The sequence below is a fragment of the Mustelus asterias genome, chromosome 14 (genome assembly GCF_964213995.1).
Source record: "Mustelus asterias chromosome 14, sMusAst1.hap1.1, whole genome shotgun sequence".
Lineage (NCBI taxonomy): Eukaryota > Metazoa > Chordata > Chondrichthyes > Carcharhiniformes > Triakidae > Mustelus > Mustelus asterias.
In genome coordinates this window covers 73,847,617-73,873,268 of record NC_135814.1, presented here as the reverse complement: position 1 = coordinate 73,873,268, position 25,652 = coordinate 73,847,617, and the positions used below count along the sequence as shown (strand labels likewise).

Here is a 25,652-nt window from a genome sequence, read left to right as displayed (position 1 = left end):
GGAAAATATATTGACTATCTACCTTGTCTATGCCCCTCATTATTTTATAGACCTCTATAAGGTCGCCCCTCAGCCTCCTACACTCCAGAGAAAAAAGTCCCAGTCTATTCAGCCTCTCCTTATAACTCAATCCAACAAGTCCCGGTAGCATCCTAGTAAATCTTTTCTGCACTCTTTCTAATTTAATAATAGCCTTTCCATAATAGGGTGACCAGAATTGCACACAGTATTTCAAGTGTGGCCTTACCAATGTCTTGTATAACTTCAACAAGACGTCCCAACTCCTGTATTCAATGTTCTGACTGATGAAACCGAGCATGCCGAATGCCTTCTTCACCACTCTGTCCACTCCACTTTCAAGGAGCTATGAACATGTACCCCTAGTCTTTGTTCTGCAACTCTCCCCAATGCCCTACCATTAACTGAGTAAGTCCTGCCCTGGTTCAATGATGGTATGGGAATGAGTTGGTTGTACTTAACCGTGGACATTTTACTGTCGGTCACGGTGGACCTGCAGTTTGAGGGATTTTGAGTGGGTGTTTCCATCAGAGATTCTTGTACCTGACATTGGTCTGCATTGTAGGCTGAATTTCATCATTTGAAGCACCTTAGACTCCTTCATTCAGCATTTCCATTAACAAATTGCCCAACAGAGACTGATCCTCTGAATCATTTGTCTCATGCGGCTCCATCATTACCTCCTCACATGGCCTCCATACCCATGTCTGTTCGTCGGACTGCACTGTGGGGTCTGTGTTTGGATCTGGGTTCAGGGGTTCTTTATCCTTGTTTCCCATTCTAATCAATCTATGTGTCTGGTCCCTTACCCAGGTGGGGATGCAGCATCGTGTGTCCCCATCAAAATAACCCAGTGTTGTTTAGTTAGGACCTTACTGTTGGGTCTGGGGCTACTAAGGCTTATGTTTATGGGGGAATCCATAATGCTGTGAGGGACGATATCTAGCGAGTCACACCAGTCCTCTAGGGTGCGCAAGTCTCCTGTTATGTCTGGGTCGATCAGTACCCCTAGGGGCACTTCAGGTGTGGACGAGGCTCTGGGCTGTAGTGTGGTAGGGGTAAGGGTCTGGTCTGAGCCTGAAAGTGGATGAGAAGGTGTCCGAGGAAATACGTTTCCTGGGTGAGGCCATTCCGGTTGCCTAGTGTCATCCTCCCCTATCTCTAATGTGAGATGGTGGAAGTGATTATTCTGAGTCCCGTAAACTTTCAGTTGATTGACGTGGAACCAACCGGTTTTCCCATTGGTGATTAGGACCTTATACACTGAGGGGCTTATTTTGTCGGTGATGGTGTGCGGACCTGCATATCTCGGGGACAAGAAAGAAGTGGGGTTGTAGACGGAAATCATTACCTGCTGGCCAACTGTATATTCTACCAGGTGGACCCTTTTATCGAAATATGCCTTGCTCTGTTTCTTTTTAACTCCTAATCAGACAGCCGCGGCTAACTGCTTTAATGATTTCGGTTATCTGCTGGACGGCTTTCTCGTGGGTGAGCGCTGTGATAGCAGGCTCAGTTAAGTCAAGCCCCAACAAATATTCAGCTCCCCTTATAGGTTGGCCAGTCATTAATGTGTGGGGGGTGAACCCAGTAGAACTGGAAACGGTGTTGTGTACCATCATGAGAGCAAAGGGAAGTACTGTATCCCATGTTGTGTTTTACTGCACCGTCTTCCTAATGATCCCTTTTAGCGTTCGGTTCATGCGCTCTACGATTCCACTGGATTGTGGATGGTAGGCGATGTGGAATTTCTGCTTGATGCCAAGCATAGCTGTAACGTTCTGCATCACCCGCCCGGTGAAATGAGTCCCTTGGTCGGACTCTATGCTGCGGGGAAGACCCCATCGTGTAAACACCTGCTGGGCTAATATCTTTGCGATGCCTTAGCTGTGTTGGATCTAGTGGGGAATGGCTCAACCCATTTGGTGAAAGTGTCTATTATTACCAGGACATATTTAAATCCATTCCTACGTGGCGGTAATGGGCCGATATAATCAATTTGGAGGTTGTCCAGGGGCCTTCTACTGGGCGTGTGTGCCTTAGCTCTGCTTTTCTGGCATACCTATCGGGATTGTTCTGGGCACAAATTAAACAATTGTCAATATAATGGGCGACGTCATCGTGCAGTTCGGGCCACCAACATAATTCTTTTAATCGCTTGGTTGTTGTCTCTATGCCCTGATGTCCATATCCGTCGTGGTACTGATAGATTAACTGATTTCTGTCTTGGGTAGGAACTACGTACGTGCCTGCCTTTAATATCAAACCATCCTGAATCTCCATTTGTCCTTCCATTTCTCATATGGGGCTGGGTAGACTCCTTCTAAAATTTGTTTTGGGGAGCTGTCAGTGCGCTGCGCCTGGACCAGGTCGGCTATATTAGTTTGGCAGATGGCCACAGCATTTACTTGCTCTCCTATAGGTGGCTGCCAAAATTGTCCCATACAGGCACCGGCCTTGGCTAATGCATCGGCCTTACAATTGCCAGTGGGGAGATCCTGTGGTGGCTTCTAACTTTAATAATTCCATATGTACACCCTTCGGTGGCCTGCAGAACATATTTTAATAAGGGGGCTGATGGTAGGGGCTTTCCGTCCGCAGAGACGAAGCCTCTTGCTTCCCATAATGGTAGGAACTCAGTCAGGCTGTTGCGCATGTACATGCTATCGGAGTATATGTTGGTGGGGAAATAAATCTGGGTGACTCACTACGTATGCGTCTGCTGCTAGTTCGGCAGCTTGAGCACTCAATTAGTTGGGTATTTTGAGAGCAAGTTCTATTAATGACTGTCCCTGTTGATTTTCCACATAAATGCCACATCCTGTGATTCTGGTCCCATCCTCTATGGTGGATGAACCATCGACATAAATTCTCATGGCTGAGTCTGTCCATTGGGTGGCTGTCTGTTTTGTCCCTGACTGTGCCTCCTGTTGTTTCGGGATAAACGGACCTGGGGTCCTTTGTGGCTATTACCTGACACTTATGCGGATCTCCCACATAGAACATAGAACATAGAACAGTACATAATTTATATTATCTGCCAGGAACATGGGCACTTTGGTTCACTTTACGGCGATGTCCCTACCCTGTAGTCCAGGGGTCTCCAAACTACGGCCCGCGGGCCACATCTGGCCCGCAGCGAGCTAACATCTGGCCCGCAGCCAGTGGGGCGGGACGGGATTCCCGCTGCCGAAAACACTCCCGCATCCGGAACCCCGCCGTTGACTCAGGATCCGGATGCGGGGACGGAAGCCACAGGCCAGACATTTGCTGCCGCTCCGCACGGTGTCTGATGGACCCATGGGAATCCCAGCCCTCTTTACCGGCCTATTGTCCAATCAGGGCTGCTGTTCTGTGACTGACAGTTCATTAAACGAATCAGCAATTGAGACATATGTTATCCAATTGCCGCTCTGCATTGACTGAGTGACAGCTGCTTTATCCAATCCGTAAGCTCCATCTGTCTGAAATGAGCGAGAACAATGACAATGATGGCGGCAATTCAGACCAATTCAGTTATGGAAGGAAAAAAGAAAAGAAAAGTGGACAGTGAGTGCCGCCTGTTTAATGAAGAATGGGGTGTAAAGTACTTCTTTGTACAAGCAGGTGATAAAGCCTTGTGTGTCCTATGCAACGAATCTGTTGCAGTTTTGAAGGAGTCCAATGTACGTCGGCACTATGAGACCAAACATGAACCAAGTTATTCCCAATTCACAGGAACACAGCGTTCGGAATAATTTGAATCAATGCAACGCAGGTTGCTTTCCCAACAAGCATTTTTTACCCAGAAGATAACTGAAAATGAAGCTTTAACCAGGGCCAGTTACAAACTAGCTTATGTGTTGGCTAAAAGAGGAAAGCCATTCACCGATGGAGATCTCATCAAAGAGTGTATAATGGAAGCAGTGGAAGAGTTATGCCCAGAAAAAGCAAATCTGTTCAAAATCATCAGTCTTGCGCCAAGTACTGTTGCTCGTAGAATTGAAGATATAGGAAGCAATATATTTAATCAAATTGCAGACAAAGCAAGAAATTTTCAGTTGTGTTCTCTCGCACTTGATGAATCGACTGATGTGTGTGACACATCACAACTCCTAGTATTCATCCATGGTGTCGACAGTGAATTTAATGTGACACAAGAATTAGCATCAGTGCATAGCATGCTCAGCACAGTAACTGGAGACGACATCTTCAAAGAATTGCAAAAAACTGTGTTAGAGCATAACCTGGAGTGGAATAAACTGCAATGTGTGACAATTGATGGAGGAAAGAACATGACTGGGGTGAAGAAAGGTTTGGTTGGACAAATCACAAAAGCTTGTGAGGTTGGTGGATTCTCAAAGCCCATGTTTCTGCATTGCATTATCCATCAACAAGCATTGTGCGGAAAATATGTGGATATGTCTTGCGTTCTGAAACCTGTTGTTTCAACAGTGAATTTCATTCGATCTCACAGGCTTAATCATCGCCAGTTCATTTATAAAACTAATTTTTTTTCTTTGGCCCCTGAAAATGTGTAAAATATACGATGTGGCCCTCGTACTGAAAAGTTTGGAGACCCCTGCTGTAATCCAACGGACCTGGCTTACTGAGCCGTCTTTAAGGCTGCCATCGAGCAGAAGCTAGGTTGTGGTGTGTTCGGTGAGAACGGTTATTGGGTTTAGTCCGCTGATGTAGGCGAAATGCTGCACAGCCCAAAATTCCGCGAGCAGGTGTCGTTCGCACCCGGAGAAGCCCTGTTCGACTGGGTCTAATACTCCTGAGGCGTAGGCTTCTGGGCCTGGTCTACCATGTCTTTCTTGTAATAATACTGCCAAAAGTGTGTGGTCGGTGGTTGCAACCTCTAAGGCGTATGGTAGATCTGGATCAGGGACTAGTAAGGCTGGTGCTGTGGCGAGGGTGCGCTTTAAATCTGTTACTGCAGCTGTGTGCTGTGCAGTCCACTTCCAAGTCACGTTTTTCTTTAGCAATTCGGACAGTGGGGCTGCTTTGGTGGCAAAACCGTCAATATGGTTCCGACAGTACCCTACTAGACCTAGGAAAAATCAGAGGGAACTCACATCTCAGGGCAGTAGGAGGTACACTGTGGAGTCTATCCTTTTTTGTTCGATCTCCCTCTTCCCATGGGTAATCACTGTACCTAGGTATATGACCTTGGGTTGCAAAATTTGGGTCTTTTTCGGGTTGACCTTGCAGTCTAATGAGTGGAGCTGTGCGAGCAATTAGTCTAGCAATGTTACATTACTTTGGTGTTAGTCTGTAACAACAAATTGTCGACATATTGGACCAAGCACTCGGGTCGGGAAAACTTATCTAGTTTGGTAGCTAGTCGCCTGTGGAAGATGGACAAGTGTGTTGCTGTCTCTGGAAGGTAAAGGCGAACTTGTACTGGCAGGACCGATTTAAAGGGATGGACCAGAAACCGTTACTGATATCCAGTACCATGAAAAACTTTGCCTGGGCTCCCTGTCTCATCATGGTGACAGGGCTTGTAGCTACTGTGGGAGCCATGAGTGGGGTAACCTTATTTAATTCCCGATAATCAATCGTTAACCTCCATGATCCGTCTACCTTTTTTACAGGCCATATCGGTGCATTGTTTGTGGATGCCACCCATCTCAACACCCGCTGCTGTCAATTACTATCAATTACTATCAATTACTTTGCCCACCTCCCCCTCTGCCTGTCTGGGGATCCCGTATTGTCTCTCTGATTTCGGGTCCGGCCCTTCAATTAACACCTCCCCAGGTATCTGGCCACAATCATGCTTATGTTGCGCAAACACCCCATTGTTTCTTTGAAGCACCTCCCTGATGGCTGGATCACTACTAATCGTTAACCAGAATTCCCCTATTGTGCTAACCCTATTAGCATATGTCCTGACTGAAATGATTGATGGCGCTTTGCTAATTGTAGCCATCTGCCAAATGCATCGATTAGCTGGGCGGCACGATAGCACAGTGGTTAGCACTGCTGCTTCACAGCTCCAGGGTCCCGGGTTCGATTCCCAGCTCGGGTCACTGTCTGTGTGGAGTTTGCACATTCTCCTCGTGTCTGCGTGGGTTTCCTCCGGGTGCTCCGGTTTCCTCCCACAGTCCAAAGATGTGCGGGTTAGGTTGATTGGCCAGGTTAAAAATTGCCCCTTAGAGTCCTGAGATGCGTAGGTTAGAGGGATTAGCGGGTAAATATGTGGGGGTAGGGCCTGGGTGGGATTGTGGTCGGTGCAGACTCGATGGGCCGAATGGCCTCCTTCTGCACTGTAGGGTTTCTATGACAAATGAAAGATTACATTTATTCATGTAATTGGACTCAAGAATGTGTTCAGCATTTGGGGGAAGGTCGACTAACACTACCAAATGGTCACATGCCATGCTGCCTAGGCGGACCTGTACTGGGGCTGTAATGCATTCGTCCTGCATGTGTCCTGTGAATCCACTGAGTGTAATTGTGCCCGTAATTGGCCAAGGGATGTCTGTCTTTAATTTTGATCTATTCAGGATAGTTCGGGAGCCTCCGGTATCCCAAAGGAATTCTACGAGGTGGCCTCTTACCTCGCTGTTAACTAGGGGTCTCCCTACACTATCCCACCTGGTGCTACAGGCCCAGGTTGGGGAGGCTGGATACCGTCAATCTAGGTTCCATAGGCGGGGACAGTTGGACATAGTGGTGGGCTAGTGCTCACGGTATGCATGGGGTGACTGGAACCTTCTATCGGTGATGGGCGGTGCTCTCTCTCGTACCAGGAGCTGGCCTAACTGGTGGAGCCGGTGGTCCTGGTGGTCTTGGGGACCGTGTATATGGTGGTGGGGGTCTCCTACAATCTCGGGCAAAATGTCCTGGCTGCCTGCAATTAAGTAAGAGTTTTAACAACACCAGGTTAAAGTCCAACAGGTTTATTTGGTAGCAAACACCATGTTTGCTACCAAATAAACCTGTTGGACTTTAACCTGGTGTTGTTAAAACTCTTACTGTGTTCACCCCAGTCCAACGCTGGCATCTCCACATCATGCCTGCAATTAAAACAGGTCCCTCTATCTCTCCCTGGGGCTGTTGTGTAGGGTGGAGCGGTACCTCTCTGGTGTTGGGGATTCCCTCTACCCTCGTTTCTCCATACTGGACCCTGGCTAGCCCTTATTGGAAGCATTCTCGCCTCCCTTTCTGACCATGACATTGGGGGTCCCTGAACTTCCTGTTCCCAAAATCGAGCTAACTGCCGGAGAACCCATGCTTCATTGTGTGTGGTCTCTGCAGGATCAAAATTAGCGCAGACTTTCTTGCTTTCCTCTGTGGTGTGCACAACTAATGTCCTAGCACATTTGGATGAATCGGCCTCATTTAATCTAGCCCGATCTAATTCCCCATATACTCCTGTGAAGTGGATCCATAAATGACCATCAAAGGCAGTCAGATGTTGCCCTTTCCTCTGTCTACATTTATTTATGATGTGGAGATGCCGGCGTTGGACTGGGGTAAACACAGTAAGAAGTCTCACACTTTTGTGAGAGGGAGGTTATGCCTCACTAACCTGGTGGAGTTTTTTGAAGAAGTGACTAGAATGGTTGACGAGGGAAGGGCCGTGGATGTCGTCTATATGGACTTTAGTAAAGCGTTTGACAAAGTTCCTCATGGTAGGCTGGTGAAAAAGGTTGGATCTCATGGGATAAAGGGGGAGGTGGCTAGATGGGTGGAGAACTGGCTTGGTCACAGAAGACAGAGGGTGGTAGTGGAAGGGTCTTTTTCCGGCTGGAGGCCTGTGACTAGTGGTGTTCTGCAGGGCTCTGTATTGGAACCTCTGCTGTTTGTGATTCATATAAACGATCTGGAAGAAGGTGTAACTGGGGTGATCAGTAAGTTTGCGGACGACACAAAATTGGCAGGACTTGCAGATAGTGAGGAGCATTGTCAGAGGCTACAGAACGATATAGATAGGCTGGAAATTTGGGCAAAGAAATGGCAGATGGAGTTCAATCCTGATAAATGCGAAGTGATGCATTTTGGTAGAAATAATGTAGGGAGGAGCTATACGATAAATGGCAGAACCATGAAGGGTGTAGATATGCAGAGGGACCTGGGTGTGCAAGTCCACAGATCCTTGAAGGTGACGTCACAGGTGGAGAAGGTGGTGAAGAAGGCATATGGCATGCTTGCCTTTATAGGACGGAGCATAGAGTATAAAAGTTGGGGTCTGATGTTGCAGATGTATAGATCGTTGGTTTGGCTGCATTTGGAATACTGCGTCCAGTTCTGGTCGCCACACTACCAGAAGGACGTGGAGGCTTTGGAGAGAGTACAGAGGAGGTTTACCAGGATGTTGCCTGGTATGGAGGGGCTTAGTTATGAGGAGAGATTGGGTAAACTGGGGTTGTTCTCCCTGGAAAGACGGAGGATGAGGGGAGACTTAATAGAGGTGTATAAAATTATGAAAGGCATAGATAGGGTGAACGGTGGGAAGTTTTTCCCCAGATCGGTGGTGACGTTCACGAGGGGTCATAGGTTCAAGGTGAAGGGGGGGAGGTTTAACACAGATATCAGAAGGACGTATTTTACACAGAGGGTGGTGGGGGCCTGGAATGCGCTGCCAGGCAAGGTGGTGGAGGCGGACACATTGGGAACGTTTAAGACTTATCTAGATAGCCATATGAACAGAGTGGGAATGGAGGGATACAAAAGAATGGTCTAGTTTGGACCAGGGAGCAGCACGGGCTTGGAGGGCCGAAGGGACTGTTCATGTGCTGTATTGTTCTTTGTTCTTTGTTCTTAACACCAGGTTAAAGTCCAACGGGTTTATTTGGTAGCAAAAACCAATAGCTTTCGGAGCTGTGGTGAACCATCGTTGGTTCCCACTGGATAGTGCTGAGCCAGGGGCTGGCCAGGACTACAAGGATGTACATATGTTACTGTTGGGTTGTGCTATTGTTGCTGTTGGGTTAGGGTGGGGTTGTTACGCCTTTGTACTGTAGTGTTGTGGCACATCCCAGTCGGGCTCCGCCTCCTGGGAGAGGTATAAGAGTCCCTGCTCTGGCCGGGACCCCTTCAGTCTGGGATAGTGTATATAAGTTCTGGTAGCTTCGTTAACAGTAAATAAAAGCCTTTCATTTACTGAGCTTCAAGCCTCGTGTCTGAATAGCGCATCAGGAGCGCTGCCCCTTCGTCAGGTAAGTGGTAAGTGAAGGGGAGTGTACAAGATTATGAAGGGGATAGATAGAGTGAACGGTGGGAAGCTTTTTCCCAGATCAGAAGTGACGATCACGAGGGGTCACGGGCTCAAGGTGAGAGGGCGAAGTATAACTCAGATATTAGAGGGATGTTTTTTACACAGAGGGTGGTGGGGGCCTGGAATGCGCTGCCAAGTAGGGTGGTGGAGGCAGACACGCTGACATCGTTTAAGAGTTACCTGGATAGTCACATGAGCATCCTGGGAATGGAGGGATACAAACGATTGGTTTCGTTGGACCAAGGAGCGGCACAGGCTTGGAGGGCCGAAGGGCCTGTTTCCTGTGCTGTCCTGTTCTTTGTTCTTTGTTTATGACTATCAGTTTCACTTCTTCCCTTTCATCTAGCCCATACATTATCTTTTGCTGCCTAACATCCTCATAGAAACTGTATGGGTCAGCCGATGGCGCAAAGGTTGTGATTTTATTCGTGATTTCAGTCAATTGTGTCATCGTAAACAGGGTCGTGTATGTAACAGCTGAGCCCAGAGACTCTCCTACCCGATGTTCAGTCATCACTGGGTGCATCGGTACTGGAGGTGAATCTGGGGGCACGATGGGTATGACTTCCCCTGGGAAAGATGGTGGTGGACCCCAATCCTTGGTTCGCGTAATGTACAGCTTAGCATTCTCTTTTAACTCTCCACAATCTGCATCCTCTACCTCCTCTTCCTCGACTATCCCGAAGGTACACATAAATCCGCTCTGAACCGATAATAGAGATTCCAGCTGTGAAATTTCTCACTGGCATTTGGAGTGGTCAGCGGTTGCCTGTCTCTGTTCTTTACTGGCTTGATGTAGCGCTTTTATTGCCGCCTGCAGATTGGTGCACTTAGCTTCCAATCGTGCTACCGCCCGCTCGGCTTCACCTTTGGCCAAGACAGCGTCTTGGTAGGCTCTCTCATACTGGGTCTGAAAATTGCCCAGATGTAATAAATTTGCCTGGTTGATTCTTTTTAATTCATCTACCTCTCTGTCCTTTTCAGCTCTTATTTGTTCTATTCTTTCCTGCTGCTGTTCCTTTAGTTTCTTAATCTCCTCCTCCTTTTCCTCCTGTGCCCACTTCAATTCCTCCAGTTCCTTACGAACTGTGTTTAATTCCTTTTCTGTCCCTAGTAGATGTCCCTAAGCAGCTCTGATGTGGAGATGCCGGCGGAGTTTGTGTCTCCATGTGCCCTGTTTGTGAGCATTTCTCCACTCCACCTAACGAAGGGGCAGCGCTCCGAAAGCTAGTGGCATTTGCTACCAAATAAACCTGTTGGACTTTAACCTGGTGTTCCTAAGCAGCTCACCATGGCAGTCACTTTCTCACATTTGCCTGACTGTTTTCACTGAACTTTCCTCAGATCGTCCCGCTCCTTCTGTCCTTGGATCCCAGTCCCGTCTCAGTATTGACACAAAGTTATGTCCTTAGGGGCCACCCTTTCTTCTTAATGTATTCTCTGATTTTTGTTTCCCGTATGGGACACTTCTCTGTCTCTATGCTGTTTCCTGCCGTTCTATATTTTTGACGACAAGGGGTGGGAAGTTGATCGGACTGCGGGTACGGCTTTGGGCTATGTTCCCGTCCTAATCCCTCCGATTCTAAGTAAACCTACAGAGTTTACCCTATCCTCCTTGTTAGTAACAACGCATGCACAAAAACAATTCCCGAAAGCAACAATTTGTCCAATAAGGAGTTTACACCTGTTGGCTCTGGCAAGTGAAGCTGGATAGAAACATAGAAACTAAAAGCAGGAGAAGGCCATTCGGCCTTCTCCTCAAGGATTTTAAATAATCCTTCAATATAGACCTTTCACTCCCTTCGATTTACTTGAAATCCTGGCTGTCACATGGGGCATTTGCCATCTTAATTCGGGCTCAGGCTAAATCTCCAGGAGTATTAGGTTTTGTGGGATTCGATATCGGAACAACAAAGTTACTTCTCGTTAATGTCTCATCTAGGGTGCCAATTTGTTGTGCCTGCCATACAGTCTGTTTTAACCCTTATACGGTGGACAAAGAATTGCGAGTAGACTTCTTGTTAGTACAACAATATTTATTTAAACACACAATCAATAATCACCCACCCAACCAACAATAAGTTATCTTACAGAAATACTAAAGTTCAAGTCCAATACTAGATCTTGACTTAACTTTTGCGTGACTGGCAAGTACCCAGGCAGATATTGGCCTTTATCTGAGCGCTGGTCTCTGTAGTCCTCTACATATTCTGGTCCTTTGGTCTGGTCTGACACTCTGGCTCTGGTCTTCCTTCCTTCTCGGGTGTGGTGGCTCTCCTCGTGCTGGTCATTGCTGGCGATGGTCACTGTTGTTGAGGCTCGTTCGTGGGGTTGGAGAGATAGAGAGAGATTCTTGGTTGCGCAGCACCCTTTATACCTCATTGGTTTTCACGCCCCTTTTGGCCATTGCCAATCAATCGATCAGGACTTGATCACCCTGATCGATAAAGTCCAATCAGGTGATGCCACACCAATTTCTGCGTGTGTCCTCTGGGTCATGTTTGTAGGTGCTGGGGGCACGTAGAACACACGCCTCCCTCCCAAAAAAGAGGTTAAGGTGCCCCTATGTCTGGTAAACAGCCCAGTTTGACCAGAAAGTCCCCTTTGTCCTGGAGATGGCCCATATCCTGTGTATTTAGCCGTCTGAGCTGCAGCCTGTTCATCTCTATCTTTTAGGCTGCAGCCTGCTGTTTAGTTCTTGCCCAATTGTCCCAGAGTGCTCTATAAATCGCCATTTTAGGTGGCCCGTTTGGCCACAATAACTTTTGGCTGGGGCATTCTGCTTTTTAGTGAAATGCCTCTTAAGATTGATTCCTTTTTGTTGGTGAATTGCTCAGCATAAATGGGACACAAAGCAAGGCCAGCAGAATTTGGGATGAATGTGAATGGAGCAATCCGTTAATCATGAAATTCTTGATTTTTCCTCCTCAATTCTTCTCTTTTTTGCAGCCATTTCCAAAGTGGTGGTTAGTGTGTAAATTATATTAAACACATGTTTAATATAGCACACACACTAACGACCAATGCATCACAATCAATTATATGGGGTACAGGAAGACAAAGAATTGGATTGTCCCATTTCTTGTGTGTGGTGGTCAAGATTCACAACCTGCCCATGAAAGCTTCAAACAAGGTGGGCAGCGCCTAAAATTGGTGCACCCAGCTGATTTCCATGATTATAGCATGGCCCTGTGCTGAACTCCTCTCATATGTTGCACTGTTAAATTATTCTGTAGCTACGTAATTACAAGTCTGAGATAACTGACAAATGTTGGAAACAGTAATTTGACATCATAATGTAAAATATTTCTGGGTGAATTTCTATGCTGGTATCCCCTACTCAGTCATAACCTCAGGATCTTTACGTCATTTTTATGGGCTTTCTGCAATTCTTCACTTGCTTTTTAACAAAGGCGGTCTACTGTTCCTGCTAAATGCTGACTATGAAGAATAAGAATTTCAAATTTTGCTTTCAACTTGCAGGAACTAGCTCCTACAACTGACACAAGCTTGGTTCGGTCACTCATGAACCTTATGGACTGCCTAATGGAAGAGTTTACAGATGCTGCCAAAATCAAACAAATGAATGAACGAGATATTTGTTCTTGGCTTGAGGTGGGTGTCACTGTTCATGCAGTATACTTTTGAAATTTTCATCTTTCTGAGGCAGCTTGAAAGACATTTTGAGTTTTTAAAAATCTATTTGAAGATATTTTATATAAACATCTGCGGGAAAAACTTCTAGTATAATCATTATGATGGAAATTTCCAATGTAACTTCTTACTCTGTCATAATTTAAACACAGGCTGTCACATTCCCTTAAACCTCCTGCCCCTCACCTTGAACATGTATCCTCTCATGACTGATCCTTCAACTATGGGGAACAGCTGCTCCCCCCTACCCACCCAGCTGTGCCTCACCAAACATCTATATAACTCCAACATGACTTCCCTGTTTTCGTACTCTACGCCTTGATTGATAAAGGCAAGTGTCTCATATTTTCATTTTTCACCACTCCACTAACATACCCTTCCACCTTCAGAAGTCTATGGACAAACATATCAAGGTCCCTTTGTTTCACAGAGCTCCCTAGTGTCATGACATTCATTTCTTTGTCAAATTACTCCTTTCAAACCTCACACTTTTCAAGATTAAGTTAAATCTGCCACTTACCTTCCCATTTGACTATCCCGTCTATATCTTCCTGTAGCCCAAAATACTCAAGATGGCCTGTATCTGAGGGAGTTAAACTCACCTGAGGAAGGAGCAGCGCTCCAAAAGCTCGTGATTTCAAATAAACCTGTTAGACTTTAACCTGATGTTGTGAGACTTCTTACTGTGCCCACCTCAGTCCAATGCCGGCATCTCCACATTGAGGGTTTTAAAAGAAGTGGCTGCAGAGATAGTAAATGCATTTGTTATATTATGCCAAAATTCCTACAATTTTGGAATGGTCCCAGTGGATTCGAAAATATTTACTGTAACATCTTTATTAAAGAAAGGAGGTAGACAGAAAGCAGGAAACTACAGGCCAGTTAGCTTAATACCAGTGAAAAGGAAATTGCTGGAATCCATTATTAAGGAGTTTATAGCAGGATACTTTGAAAATCATAATGTGATCAGGCAGAGTCAACATAGCTTTGTAAAAGTGAAATTGTTTTTAACTAATTTACTAAAGTTTTTTGAGGAAATAACAAGCAACGTGGATAAAGGGGAATTTGTAGATGTGGTGCACTTGGATTTCGAAAAGGCATTTGATCAATTGCCATATCAAAGGTTATTACATAAGATAAGACAACATGGTGCAGGGGGTAACATATTAGCATGTATAAAAATTTGGTTAGCTAACAGGAAGCTGAAAGTAGGGATATGTGAGTCTTTTTTGGGTTGGCAAGCTGTAACTATGGAGTGCTATAGGGACAACATTCATTTTATTGACTCCTTTCCTTTTTAAATACCTGTGGAAGCTCGTGTTATCCATTTTTACATTTCTCGCTAGCTTCTTTTCATACTCTCATTTCTTCCTCCTGATTAACCTTCTAGTCATTCTCTGCCATTATTTATATTCTGACCAATCATCTGTTCTGCTACTCATCTTTCTCAGTTTAATGCTTTTTCCTTAAGTTAAATGATTTCCTTAACTTCTTTAGTTAACCACGGATGGTGGGTCCTCTCCTTAGATTTTTCCTAATAGCACTTATTCTGAGTATTCTGAAATATCCCTTAAATGTCTGCCGTTGCTTATGTATTGATCTATCCCCTAGCTTAGTGTCACAGTTCAGCGAGCTCAACTTTCATGCCCACACAGTTGCTCTTATTTAAGTTTAAAATACTAATCATAAACCTACTCTTTTTCCTTTCAGATGTAAAATTCAATCATATTGTGTTTGCTGCTACCTAAGGGTGCCTTCATTCTGAGCTCATTAATTAATCCTGTCACATTACACAATATCAAGTCTAATATAACTTGCTCTCTGGTTGGTTCCGGAATGTGTTGCTCTAAGAAACCATCTTGAAAGTATTCTTTGAACTTTTTATCCAGGCTATTACTGCCAATCTGATGCTTTGAGTTTATATGTAGTTTCAAATCATCCATGATTATTGCTGCCCGTTTATCACAAGCACCCAATATTTCTTCTTATATTCTTTGTCTTTCCTTGTGGTTACTATTAGGAGGCCGGGTAAACTAATTGCACTAGAGATTTCTTTCCCCCAGTATTGCTCATTTTCACCCAAACTTATTCAACATCCGAATCGCCTCAACCAAGACCATCTCTAACTATTGCAACAATGCTATCCTTGATCAATAGTGCTACCCCTCCGCCTTTACTTAGCTTCCTATTGTTCTTGAATGTCATATACCGCTCAATATTGAGGACCCAATCTTTGTCATTGTGCAGCCATGTCTCTGCAATGGTTATCAGATCATATTTATTTACTTCAAGTGCGCGATTAATTCATTTACTTTATTATGAATGCTTTGCGCATTCAGATACAGAGTCCTGTTTTGACTTTTTGTTATCTTTATAACATCTAGTTTTGATGATTTGTCTATTCTTAAACTTTATGGAGCGATTCTCCCAAAACATTTCTGAGTGCTGAATTGGCAGGAAAAATGGTGTAATTCATGATTGATTTTTCAGTGGGAGTTTAAATAAGAATCTCCCACACTCTGTGCAATGCAGAGGTCACACTTGTGAATATCATTAAAAGCTCGGGGGTGGGGGGGCTACTATTCACGCCAGAGTCTGACAGTTCTGGAACTCAGTGCATGCACAGTGGCCCCAATCTGTTAGCCTGCAGTTTGCTGGCCAGCGATTGGGATCCCCGCAGTGCTAACCCTCCTCACCCCACGACCCGATCCTTGGCACTGCCTGATGCCCAGTGGGCAATGCCAAGATGCCCATGGGCGTGGACACTATGTGCCTTGGGCAGTGCTGGGGTGCCCATGCCCAGGTTGCACCACCCCCCCACCGCCGGACCCTGTGGGGGCCCCGATTGCCCCCCCTTCACTCCAGTGGGGTCTCCTGCTAGTTCCCCAAAAGTGGGAGCTACTCTAAGCCCCGCCGGAGTGAATTTGTACTGGCGGGGTGGGAGATGCTGTCAGGCCCGGAGAATTCAGTCCTGGGCCTGATAATCACATTTAAATAACATTAAAGATAGATTAAAATGATTTACCTGGTTTCCAGTGTGGTCCCGACTGCGCCTGCTTTCCGGCGGTGGGAGTAGCGCATGTGTTGGGAACGCAAGCGCGAATCCCGTGAATCGGCACATGCATGCGTTTCTCATTCCGACCCACCAAAAAATTAGCAAGTCGAAATGGGAGAATCGCCCCCTATCTCTCTGTCTCTTCCTGCTATTCTCTGACCTACATTTCCCATGTTACTATAATGGTCTCCTGCCTTGAATCTACCCTTTGATTTGCTACATCTACTCAAGCTTGATCCCTCACTCCCCCCGCCAACCCTGCCCGCTACCCCCATTTAATTTAAAGTCTTTACTTCTTGAATTATGCAATTCAAAAGAACACTTGTCCCTCTTCCATTGCATTGGGACCCTCAAAAAGGCAGCATCGAGTCCTGAAACCATTTTTGATTTAACCTTCTCCCTGAAATGAAACAAATTAATAATTAATCGGTTAAGATAGTGAAGCTCACAATTTGTTACTTATAGCAACTCTAATAATCTATAATAGTTTCTGCCTCCTTTCATTGTTGCAGCCCAGTATTTGAGGCATTAACACACACATCAAGGGGACCAAGATGCCATCCCAAATATGTAAGATCAGAATCCCTTAATGGTATGAGAAGGTTTGAATAACATACAGTACCTAACCCAGCTCAGTGCTCCAATCTCTGATCTAGCATGCTAATTCATAATAGGTTGCTCATGATTAATGATTGGATGCCCTTACTCATTATGAATGACAATTCTGGAGAGCATATGACAGGCCTTCACTAATAGGATGCCATATATGCTGCACTGTGCCTCCTTAACGGGCCCCTTAGTGCAGCAGTGCACTCCTCCCAAACTGCCTCAGACCCCTCCCATTCAGATTTGCTTCTACGTTTGATTTGTGACTGTGCCATAACACCGATAGTGGTTCAGCACTACTATTTTGAAACCGGCTTTGGCGCTCTCTCTCTCACTCTGTGTCCCAGAAATGTTGTGCCTTTGTTTAAGAAGGGCTGCAGAGAAAAGCCTGGGAACTACAGGCCCGTGAGCCTAACATCTGTAGTGGTAAGTTGTTAGAAGGTATTCTGAGAGACAGGATCTACAGGACTTTAGAGAGGCAAGGACTGATTAGGGACAGTCAGCATGGCTTTGTGAGTGGAAAATCATGTCTTAAAAATTTGATCTTTTTGAAGGGGTAACCAAGAAGGTCGATGAGGGCAGTGCAATTGATGCTGCCTACATGGACTTTAGTAAGGCCTTTGACAAGGTAACCCACGGTGCAGGTTGTTGCATAAGATTAAATCTCACGGGATCCAGAGTCAGATAGCCAATTCGATAAAAAATTGGCTTGATGACAGAAGACAGAGGGTGGTTGTAGAGGGTTGTTTTTCAAACTGGAGGCCTGTGACCAGCGGTGTGCCTCAAGGATCGGTGCTGGGTCAATTTGTCATTTATATTAATGATTTGGATGAGAATTTAGGAGGCATGGTTAGTAAGTTTGCAGATGACACCAAGATTGGTGAAATAGTGGACAATGAAGAAGATTTTCTAGGATTGCAGTGGGATCTTGATCAATTGGGCCAGTGGGCTGATGAATTGCAGATGAAGTTTAATTTAGATAAAGGCGAGGTGATACATTTTGGTAGATTGAACCAGGGCAGGACTTACTCAGTTAATGGTAGGGCATCGGGGAGAGTTATAGAACAAAGAAACCTAGGTTTCTAGGTACAGGTTCATAGCTTCTTGAAAGTGAAGTCACAGGTGGACAGAATGGTGAAGAGGGCATTTGGCATGCTTGGTTTCATTGGTCAGAACATTGAATGCAGGAGTTGGGACATCTTATTGAAGTTGTATAGTTCTGGTCACCCTATTATAGCTGCAGAAAATATTTACTAGGATGCTACCGGGACTTAAAGGTTTGAGTTATAAGGAGAGGCTGGATAGACAGGGACTTCTTTCCATGGGGTGCAGGAGACTTAGGGGTGATCTTATAGAGGCCTATAAAATAATGAGAGGCATAGATCAGCTAGATAGTCAATATCTTTTCCCAAAGGTGGGGGAATCTAAAACTAGAGGGTATAGGTTTACGGTGAGAGGGGAGAAAAGGGTCTATGGGACAATTTTTTCATAGTAAGAAGTCTCACAACACCAGGTTAAAGTCCAACAGGTTTATTTGGTAGCAAAAGCCACTAGCTTTCGGAGCGCTGCTCCTTCATCAGATGAGTGGGATTTCAGTTCACAAACAGGGCATATTAAAAACAGAAACTCAGTTTACAAAATAATGGTTGGAATGCGAGTCTTTACAGGTAATCAAGTCTTAAGGTACAGACAATGTGAGTGGAGAGAGGGTTAAGCACAGGTTAAAGAGATGTATATTTTCTCCAGCCTAGTGAGATTTTGCAAGCCCAGACAAGTCATGGGGGTTACAGATAGTGTGACATGAACCCAAGATCCCGGTTAAGGCCGTCCTCATGTGTGTGGAACTTGGCTATCAGTCTCTGCTCAGTGACTCTGCGCTGTCGTGTGCTGTGAAGGCCGCCTTGAAGAACGCTTACCCAAAGATCAGAGGCCAAATGCCCGTGACCGCTGAAGTGTTCCCCAACAGGAAGAGAACACTCTTGCCTGGTGATTGTCAAGCGGTGTTCATTCATCCGTTGTCGTAGCGTCTGCATGGTTTCCCCAATGTACCATGCCTCCGGACATCCTTTCCTGCAGCGTACCAGGTAGACAACGTTGGCCGAGTTGCAAGGGTATGTACCGTGTACCTGGTAGATGGTGTTCTCACGTGAGATGATGGCATCCGTGTCGATGATCCGGCACGTCTTGCAGAGGTTGCTGTGACAGGGTTGTGTGGTGTCGAGGTCACTGTTCTCCTGAAGGCTTGGTAGTTTGCTGCGGACAATAGGCTGTTTGAGGTTGTGCAGTTGTTTGAAGGCAAGAAGTGGGGGTGTGGGGATGGCCTTGGCGAGATGTTCGTCTTCATCAATGACATGTTGAAGGCTCCGGAGGAGATGCCGTAGCTTCTCCACTCCGGGGAAGTACTGGACGACGAAGGGTACTCTGTCCACCGTGTCCCGTGTTTGTCTTCTGAGGAGGTCGGTGTGGTTTTTCGCTGTGGCGCATCGGAACTGTCGATCGATGAGTCGAGCGCCACTGAAACACTGGCAGTGACACTCTGGCAGTGAGAGTGGCACAGTGACACCCTGGCAATGACACTGAACTGCCAGGGTGCTGCAGTCACACTGTCGCTGGCAGGGTGTCGCAGTCACACTGAACTGCCAGGGTGTCACTGTCACACTGTCACTGCCAGGGTGTCACTGTCACACTGTCGCTGTCAGGGTGTCGCAGTCACACTGAACTGCCAGGGTGTCACTGTCACACTGTCGCTGTCAGGGAGTCCCTGTCACACTGAACTGTCAGGGTGTCACTGTCACACTGTCGCTGTCAGGGTGTCACTGTCACACTGTCACTGTCAGGGTGTCACTGTCACACTGTCACTGCCAGGGTGTCACTGTCACACTGTCACTGCCAGGGTGCCACTGTCACACTGTCGCTGCCAGGGTGTCACTGTCACACTGTCACTGTCAGGGTGTCACTGTCACACTGTCGCTGCCAGGGTGCCACTGTCACACTGTCACTGTCAGGGTGTCACTGTCACACTGTCACTGTCAGGGTGTCACTGTCACACTGTCACTGCCAGGGTGTCACTGTCACACTGTCACTGCCAGGGTGCCACTGTCACACTGTCGCTGCCAGGGTGTCACTGTCACACTGTCACTGTCAGGGTGTCACTGTCACACTGTCACTGTCAGGGTGTCACTGTCACACTGTCGCTGTCAGGGTGTCACTGTCACACTGTCACTGTCAGGGTGTCACTGTCACACTGTCGCTGCCAGGGTGTCACTGTCACACTGTCACTGTCAGGGTGTCACTGTCACACTGTCGCTGTCAGGGTGTCACTGTCACACTGTCACTGTCAGGGTGTCACTGTCACACTGTCACTGCCAGGGTGTCACTGTCACACTGTCACTGCCAGGGTGCCACTGTCACACTGTCGCTGCCAGGGTGTCACTGTCACACTGTCACTGTCAGGGTGTCACTGTCACACTGTCACTGTCAGGGTGTCACTGTCACACTGTCACTGTCAGGGTGTCACTGTCACACTGTCGCTGCCAGGGTGCCACTGTCACACTGTCGCTGCCAGGGTGTCACTGTCACACTGTCACTGTCAGGGTGTCACTGTCACACTGTCACTGTCAGGGTGTCACTGTCACACTGTCACTGCCAGGGTGCCACTGTCACACTGTCGCTGCCAGGGTGTCACTGTCACACTGTCACTGTCAGGGTGTCACTGTCACACTGTCACTGTCAGGGTGTCACTGTCACACTGTCACTGTCAGGGTGTCACTGTCACACTGTCGCTGCCAGGGAGTCACTGACACACTGAACTGTCAGGGTGTCACTGTCACACTGTCACTGCCAGGGTGTCACTGTCACTGCCAGGGTGTCACTGCCAGGTTGACATTGCTAAGGGACGGGGCCTGAATGGTCATAGGCTTTGGTGACACTATATTGGAGTGCCTCTATCGTGGGGTGGGGGGGTTGAGGGATTTCAAGTTACTCTCATTGCCAGTGGGGGGGGGGGGGGGGGTGTTGGGTGTGACCTGTAAATTTAATGTTTTGGGGGCAGGTTGCTCCTTTCTGGTGAACGTTTGGGGCTGCTTGGGCGGCACGGTAGCACAGTGGTTAGCACTGCTGCTTCACAGCTCCAGGGACCTGGGTTCAAATCCCGGCTCGGGACACTGTCTCTGTGGAGTTTGCACATTCTCCCTGTGTCTGCGTGGGTTTCCTCCGGGTGCTCCAGTTTCCTCCCACAGTCCAAAGATGTGCGGGCTAGGCTGATTGGCCATTCTAAATTGCCCCTTAGTGTCCCGGGATGCGTAGGTTAGAGGGATTAGTGGGTAAAATATGTAGGGATATGGGGATAGGGCCTGGGTGGGATTGTGGTTGGTGCAGACTCGATGGGCCGAATGGCCTCTTTCTGCACTGTAGGATTCTATGATTCTATGCTTCCTTGGTCTGTAGGGTGGTGGTTGCCATTTCTGTGTAGCGGGAGGAGGGCCTGTCATTTAAATCTAAGTTTGGGGTGCCCTTTAAAGTTGGCACCCCAATCTCTGTGAAGCTGGGCTGGTGGCATATTCCCCGTTGGGGATTTTTTTCCCAACGAAAGGTGGTTGAATACCAATTTGGCAAGCGCTGCAGTGCCTGCAGGAAACACTCTGGTTTTCCCACTGGCGACAACACTTAGTTTTTAACCTGGGACGTGCTTCCAGAGGAGGTGGTGGAAGCAGGCACATTAGCAACATTTAAGAGGCATCAGGATGGGTACATAAATAGGGAGAGAATAGGGAGAGAATAGAAGGATTTGGTCCGATTAAGACACAGGCAGTGACTCGAAGCCAGAGTTGAACCCGGGTCCCTGGCACTGTGAGGCAGCAATGCTAACCACTGTGCCGCAAAATTAAATCTTTTAAGTATTCTTTATTAAATGGATTCTTGCTTTTTTCTTCACAGGGAATTTTTTTATTTTCCTTAATCTGGTCTATTGGTGCTACCTCCATAGAAGAAGATCGACTGAAGTTTGATAAGCTTGTGCGAGAGATAACTGATGGGCCTCTTACTGAGGAGACAAAAACACTCTTCAATTTATTTCTCCAAGTTGATCCTCCAGCGAAACTCCCCACTGTTCCAATTCCTGCGGAGGGCCTTATTTATGATTATGTGTTCATTAAAGACGTATGTATCAAATTGCTAATTAAAAATAGAATAAGCACTTTGACTAAAACCGATTCTAAATCTATATAGAAGATATGTGAACTTCTCATTTTTCCTGTCTTTCTTGTCTTTGTGCCACAATACCTCTGTAGTCAAGCAAGGGGATAGCCAACCAGCCTGAGGTTTCTGTGTACATACTTTTTACCTATTTTGTGAGAGAGATGTGCTGTTTCATACAATCCACCAGTTGTTGGGATGTATGGCCTTCACACCTGGCATCATACTGACACCGAAATTAATATACCGTATTATTCATTTGTGCAGTAGGCAGGACATATTTTTGACTTGACTGCAGCATCCTGTTATTGGAGTATATCACTTGCGGTGCTACTGCACAAGTAGCAGTGTGAAATGGTTAGCTTTGCCTATTGTTCAATCATTGAGGCACCTTATCCTTCTACTGTAATCTGAGGCATACTGGGCACTTTTCCAGACTGAAAGTGCTGGCCTTCAGTCCATTCATAAGTTTTAATGATATATACAGCAAGCTTTGATGTGATCAGGGTAGCCCTTATCTTGCAGGATGGCTTTGAGCTGCCCTATTTTGGCACCATACTTGCATGGTGAGCAAATGGCTCAGGCCTATTTATGAGGTTGCCATTAAGACCAATCTTAAAATGTGTGGAACTGAAACAACTCCAACACCTATATTGACCAATGGAGGTGGGCTTGTGGTAGACATAGCAATTAACCAATATATATTCTTGATGGACAGCACTCCTTGCGAGAGGTATGCAAATCGAAATTTATATTTGAGATTTAGAAAATGACTAGGGGAAGCAATTGACATATCACTTTCAATGCAGTATGCTGGGAAGTATAATTAATAAGCGTGAACTTTTCCAAAACCTTGCACCACCTTTGGGAGCCTTGAATGGAGGGGACAGTATTTCTTTTGGATAATCCTGACTGATTTGTTTGTAGTTTTCCTTTTAACAGATAATTAATAGAAATTGACGATTGAAGCAGAGATCTTGTCAATATTTAAAAAAGTTATGTGGTTGAGGAAGAGTTTCAAGGGACTTGGGAACAGGTTATGCTTTTGGAATTGGGACTAGTGACCATGTGGAGAATAAACATCAACGTGGACTTTATAGAAATAATGATCTGCTATCATTAAAACTATTTTTTGGAATGTGAAGGCAGAAGAGTTTGTGAAGGTTCTTTTTATTAAAAGATCAATCTATATTAATTAATTTAACATTATTTACAATAACAATGTGCATTCTTAGGTGTGTATTTATAACTTAGACAACCTTCCTCTTCTGTTCTTCCTGTGCATTAGTTGCGTCCTTAACATAGTCCAATTTTCCTAACCACTGTTATGACTGGCACCTCTGCTGCATTCTTACATGGATAGATCACCAGACTTTGAGCTGCTAAATGTGTCTGTCCCCCCACAAGTTTGTATCCAAGGGCAGGTGAGAGAATTGCTCTGCTGCACCTACACCAGCAAAACAGGATACCTGGATTTTGGCCCCAATTTTAATAACCATAAAACCAAGTTACTTGAAAATGCGAGAGAAAACGTTGCTTTACATTTGCCTCTATATCTTTTTATTAATCAGTACAATTTTTCTGCACCTAACTTACCTTTAGCTATTTTTATCTTTCATTCTTAGGGATCAGGGAGTTGGGAACTCTGGACGGAAACATTGAATTCTGTACCCCCCATTCCAAAAGATGTGGAGTTCAATGAAATTATTGTACCAACTAAAGATACAATTCGTTATATGAAACTGATGAAACTTATGACAACAAATCAAAAGCCTTCTATATTTGTGGGTCCAACCGGAACAGGGAAAAGTGTCTACATTATCGTATGTATTCTGTTATTGGTGAAACAGTTAGCTTCATGAAATAAAGTTAATCAATTACATAATTTGATAAAATATCAAGTTCATGTCTCACCTTGTGGATCACGTTTGCATATTAGAAGCCATATATATTCACACACAGGGTCCTGTGCTTTGCAGACAGAAGAAACATGTCCACACATTGCACATTTTCAACAATACGAAAGCTTGGGGAACAATCATTCCCTGGTTCATTTCCCAGGGCAAGGCTTTGACCAATCAGAGTTGACTTGCCTGGTTTGAATTTGAACAAAGCTGGGCAATTAACTGTTCCGTGCTGCATTCTCCATGGCAACAGCTTCACCAATCAAAATTCATGTGCCAACCAATCAGCAGTCTTCTCATGCAGTATAAATTGTCCTTCTCCCTTTACTGTGGTTAATTTCTTGTTAGCTGTCTGATGAGTGCAAAACAAAAAGCTTTGATAACATGTCTATTTTCTGAGCAATAATCAGGCTCTGGACTACCAAATGATGATAGGTGTTGAATTCTCAGAGAGCTGTGGATGCCCTGTTTTTGTTTATGTTCAATTCTTGATGATAAAGTTAATCATTTTTTGGGTACTAAAGAGATATGGAAATACTATCGGAAAGATGATGTCAGCCATTTCAATTTCTCCATTCCTCTCAACCACATTAACTTGTCTCTTTCCAAACTTGCTGAACTTGCTGTCTTAGGACTAACCCTGACCTTGTCATCAAACCCACCAATAAGGTCGATGCAGTTGTTGTCTGGCGTACGGACCTCTACCTCGCAGAGGCTGAGGGCCAACTCTCAGATGCTTCCTCCTACCTCCCCCTGGATCATGACCTGACCACCGAACATCAAGCCACCTTTTCCAGGACTGTCAATGACATCCTCCTCTGGAGATCTTCCCTCCACAGCCACCAACCTCATAGTCTCCCAACCCTGGACAGCCCACTTCTACCTCTTTCCCAAAATCCACCAACAGGATTGCCTTGGTAGGCCCATCATGTCAACCTGTTCCTGCCCCACCGAACTAATTTCCTCCTATCTTGACACCATCCTCTCTCCTTTTGTCCAGTCCCTTCCCACCTACATCCGCGATTTCTCCGATGCCCTTCGCCATATCAGCAATTTTCACTTCCCTGACCCAAACCGTCTCCTCCTCACCATGGGTGTACAATCCCTCTACACCTCCATTCTGCACCAGGATGGCCTCAAAGCTCTTCGCTTGTTCCTTGAACAGAGGTCTGAACAATTCCCATCCACCACCATTCTCTGTCTGGCTGAACTGGTTCTCTCACTCAACAATTTCTCCTTTAACTTGTCTCACTTCCTCCAAATAAATGTCTGGCAATGGACACCTGCATGGGTCCCAGTTATGCCTGTCCCTTTATGGGTTATGTGGAGCATTCCCTGTTCCAGTCCTACTCCGGCCCCCTTACACAACTCCTTTATTGGTACATCGACGACTATTTCGGTGCCACTTCATGCTCTCATCTGGACCTAGAAAACATTTTTCGATTTTGCTTCCAAATTCTACCGCTCTCTTTTCCCTTCCTTGACCTCTATGTCTCCATTTCTGGTGATAAACTGTCCACTAGTATCCATAACAAGCCCACCAACTTCCACAACTACCTTGACAACAGCTCTTCACACCCCACATCCTGTAAGGACTCCATCCCATTCACTCAGTTCCTTCGCCTCCGCCGCATCTGTTCTGATGATGCCACTTTCCAAAATAGCGCTGCCAATAGGTCTTCCTTCTTCATCAATCATGGTTTTCCACCCACTGTGGTTGACAGGGCTCTAAAACATGTCCAACCCATCCCTCAGGCTACTGCTCGCACCCTCTCCCCTGCCTCTCAGAACCAAGATAGGGTCCCCCTTGTCCTCACTTTTCACCCACCAGTCTCCGCATTCAAAGGACTATGCTCTTCCATTTCTGTCAACTCCAACATGATGCCACTACTCAACAGATCTTCCTCTCACTCCCCCTGTCAGCATTCCGCAGGGACTGTTCTCTTCAAGACATCCTGGTCCAGTCTTCCATCACACCCAACACCTCACCCCCTGCCCACAGCATCTT

General features: G+C 46.0%; 1 protein-coding gene across 1 annotated transcript in view; it reads left to right on the top strand.

Moving 5' to 3' along the window:
* Window positions 1-25,652, top strand: part of dnah7 (dynein, axonemal, heavy chain 7) — a 468,798-nt gene that overhangs the window by 219,311 nt on the left and 223,835 nt on the right. Inside the window, exons 33-35 of the mRNA XM_078228625.1 lie at window positions 12,716-12,847; window positions 21,483-21,704; window positions 23,366-23,563. Coding sequence (XP_078084751.1) covers window positions 12,716-12,847; window positions 21,483-21,704; window positions 23,366-23,563 — 552 coding nt within the window. The remainder of the gene's footprint in view (window positions 1-12,715; window positions 12,848-21,482; window positions 21,705-23,365; window positions 23,564-25,652) is intronic.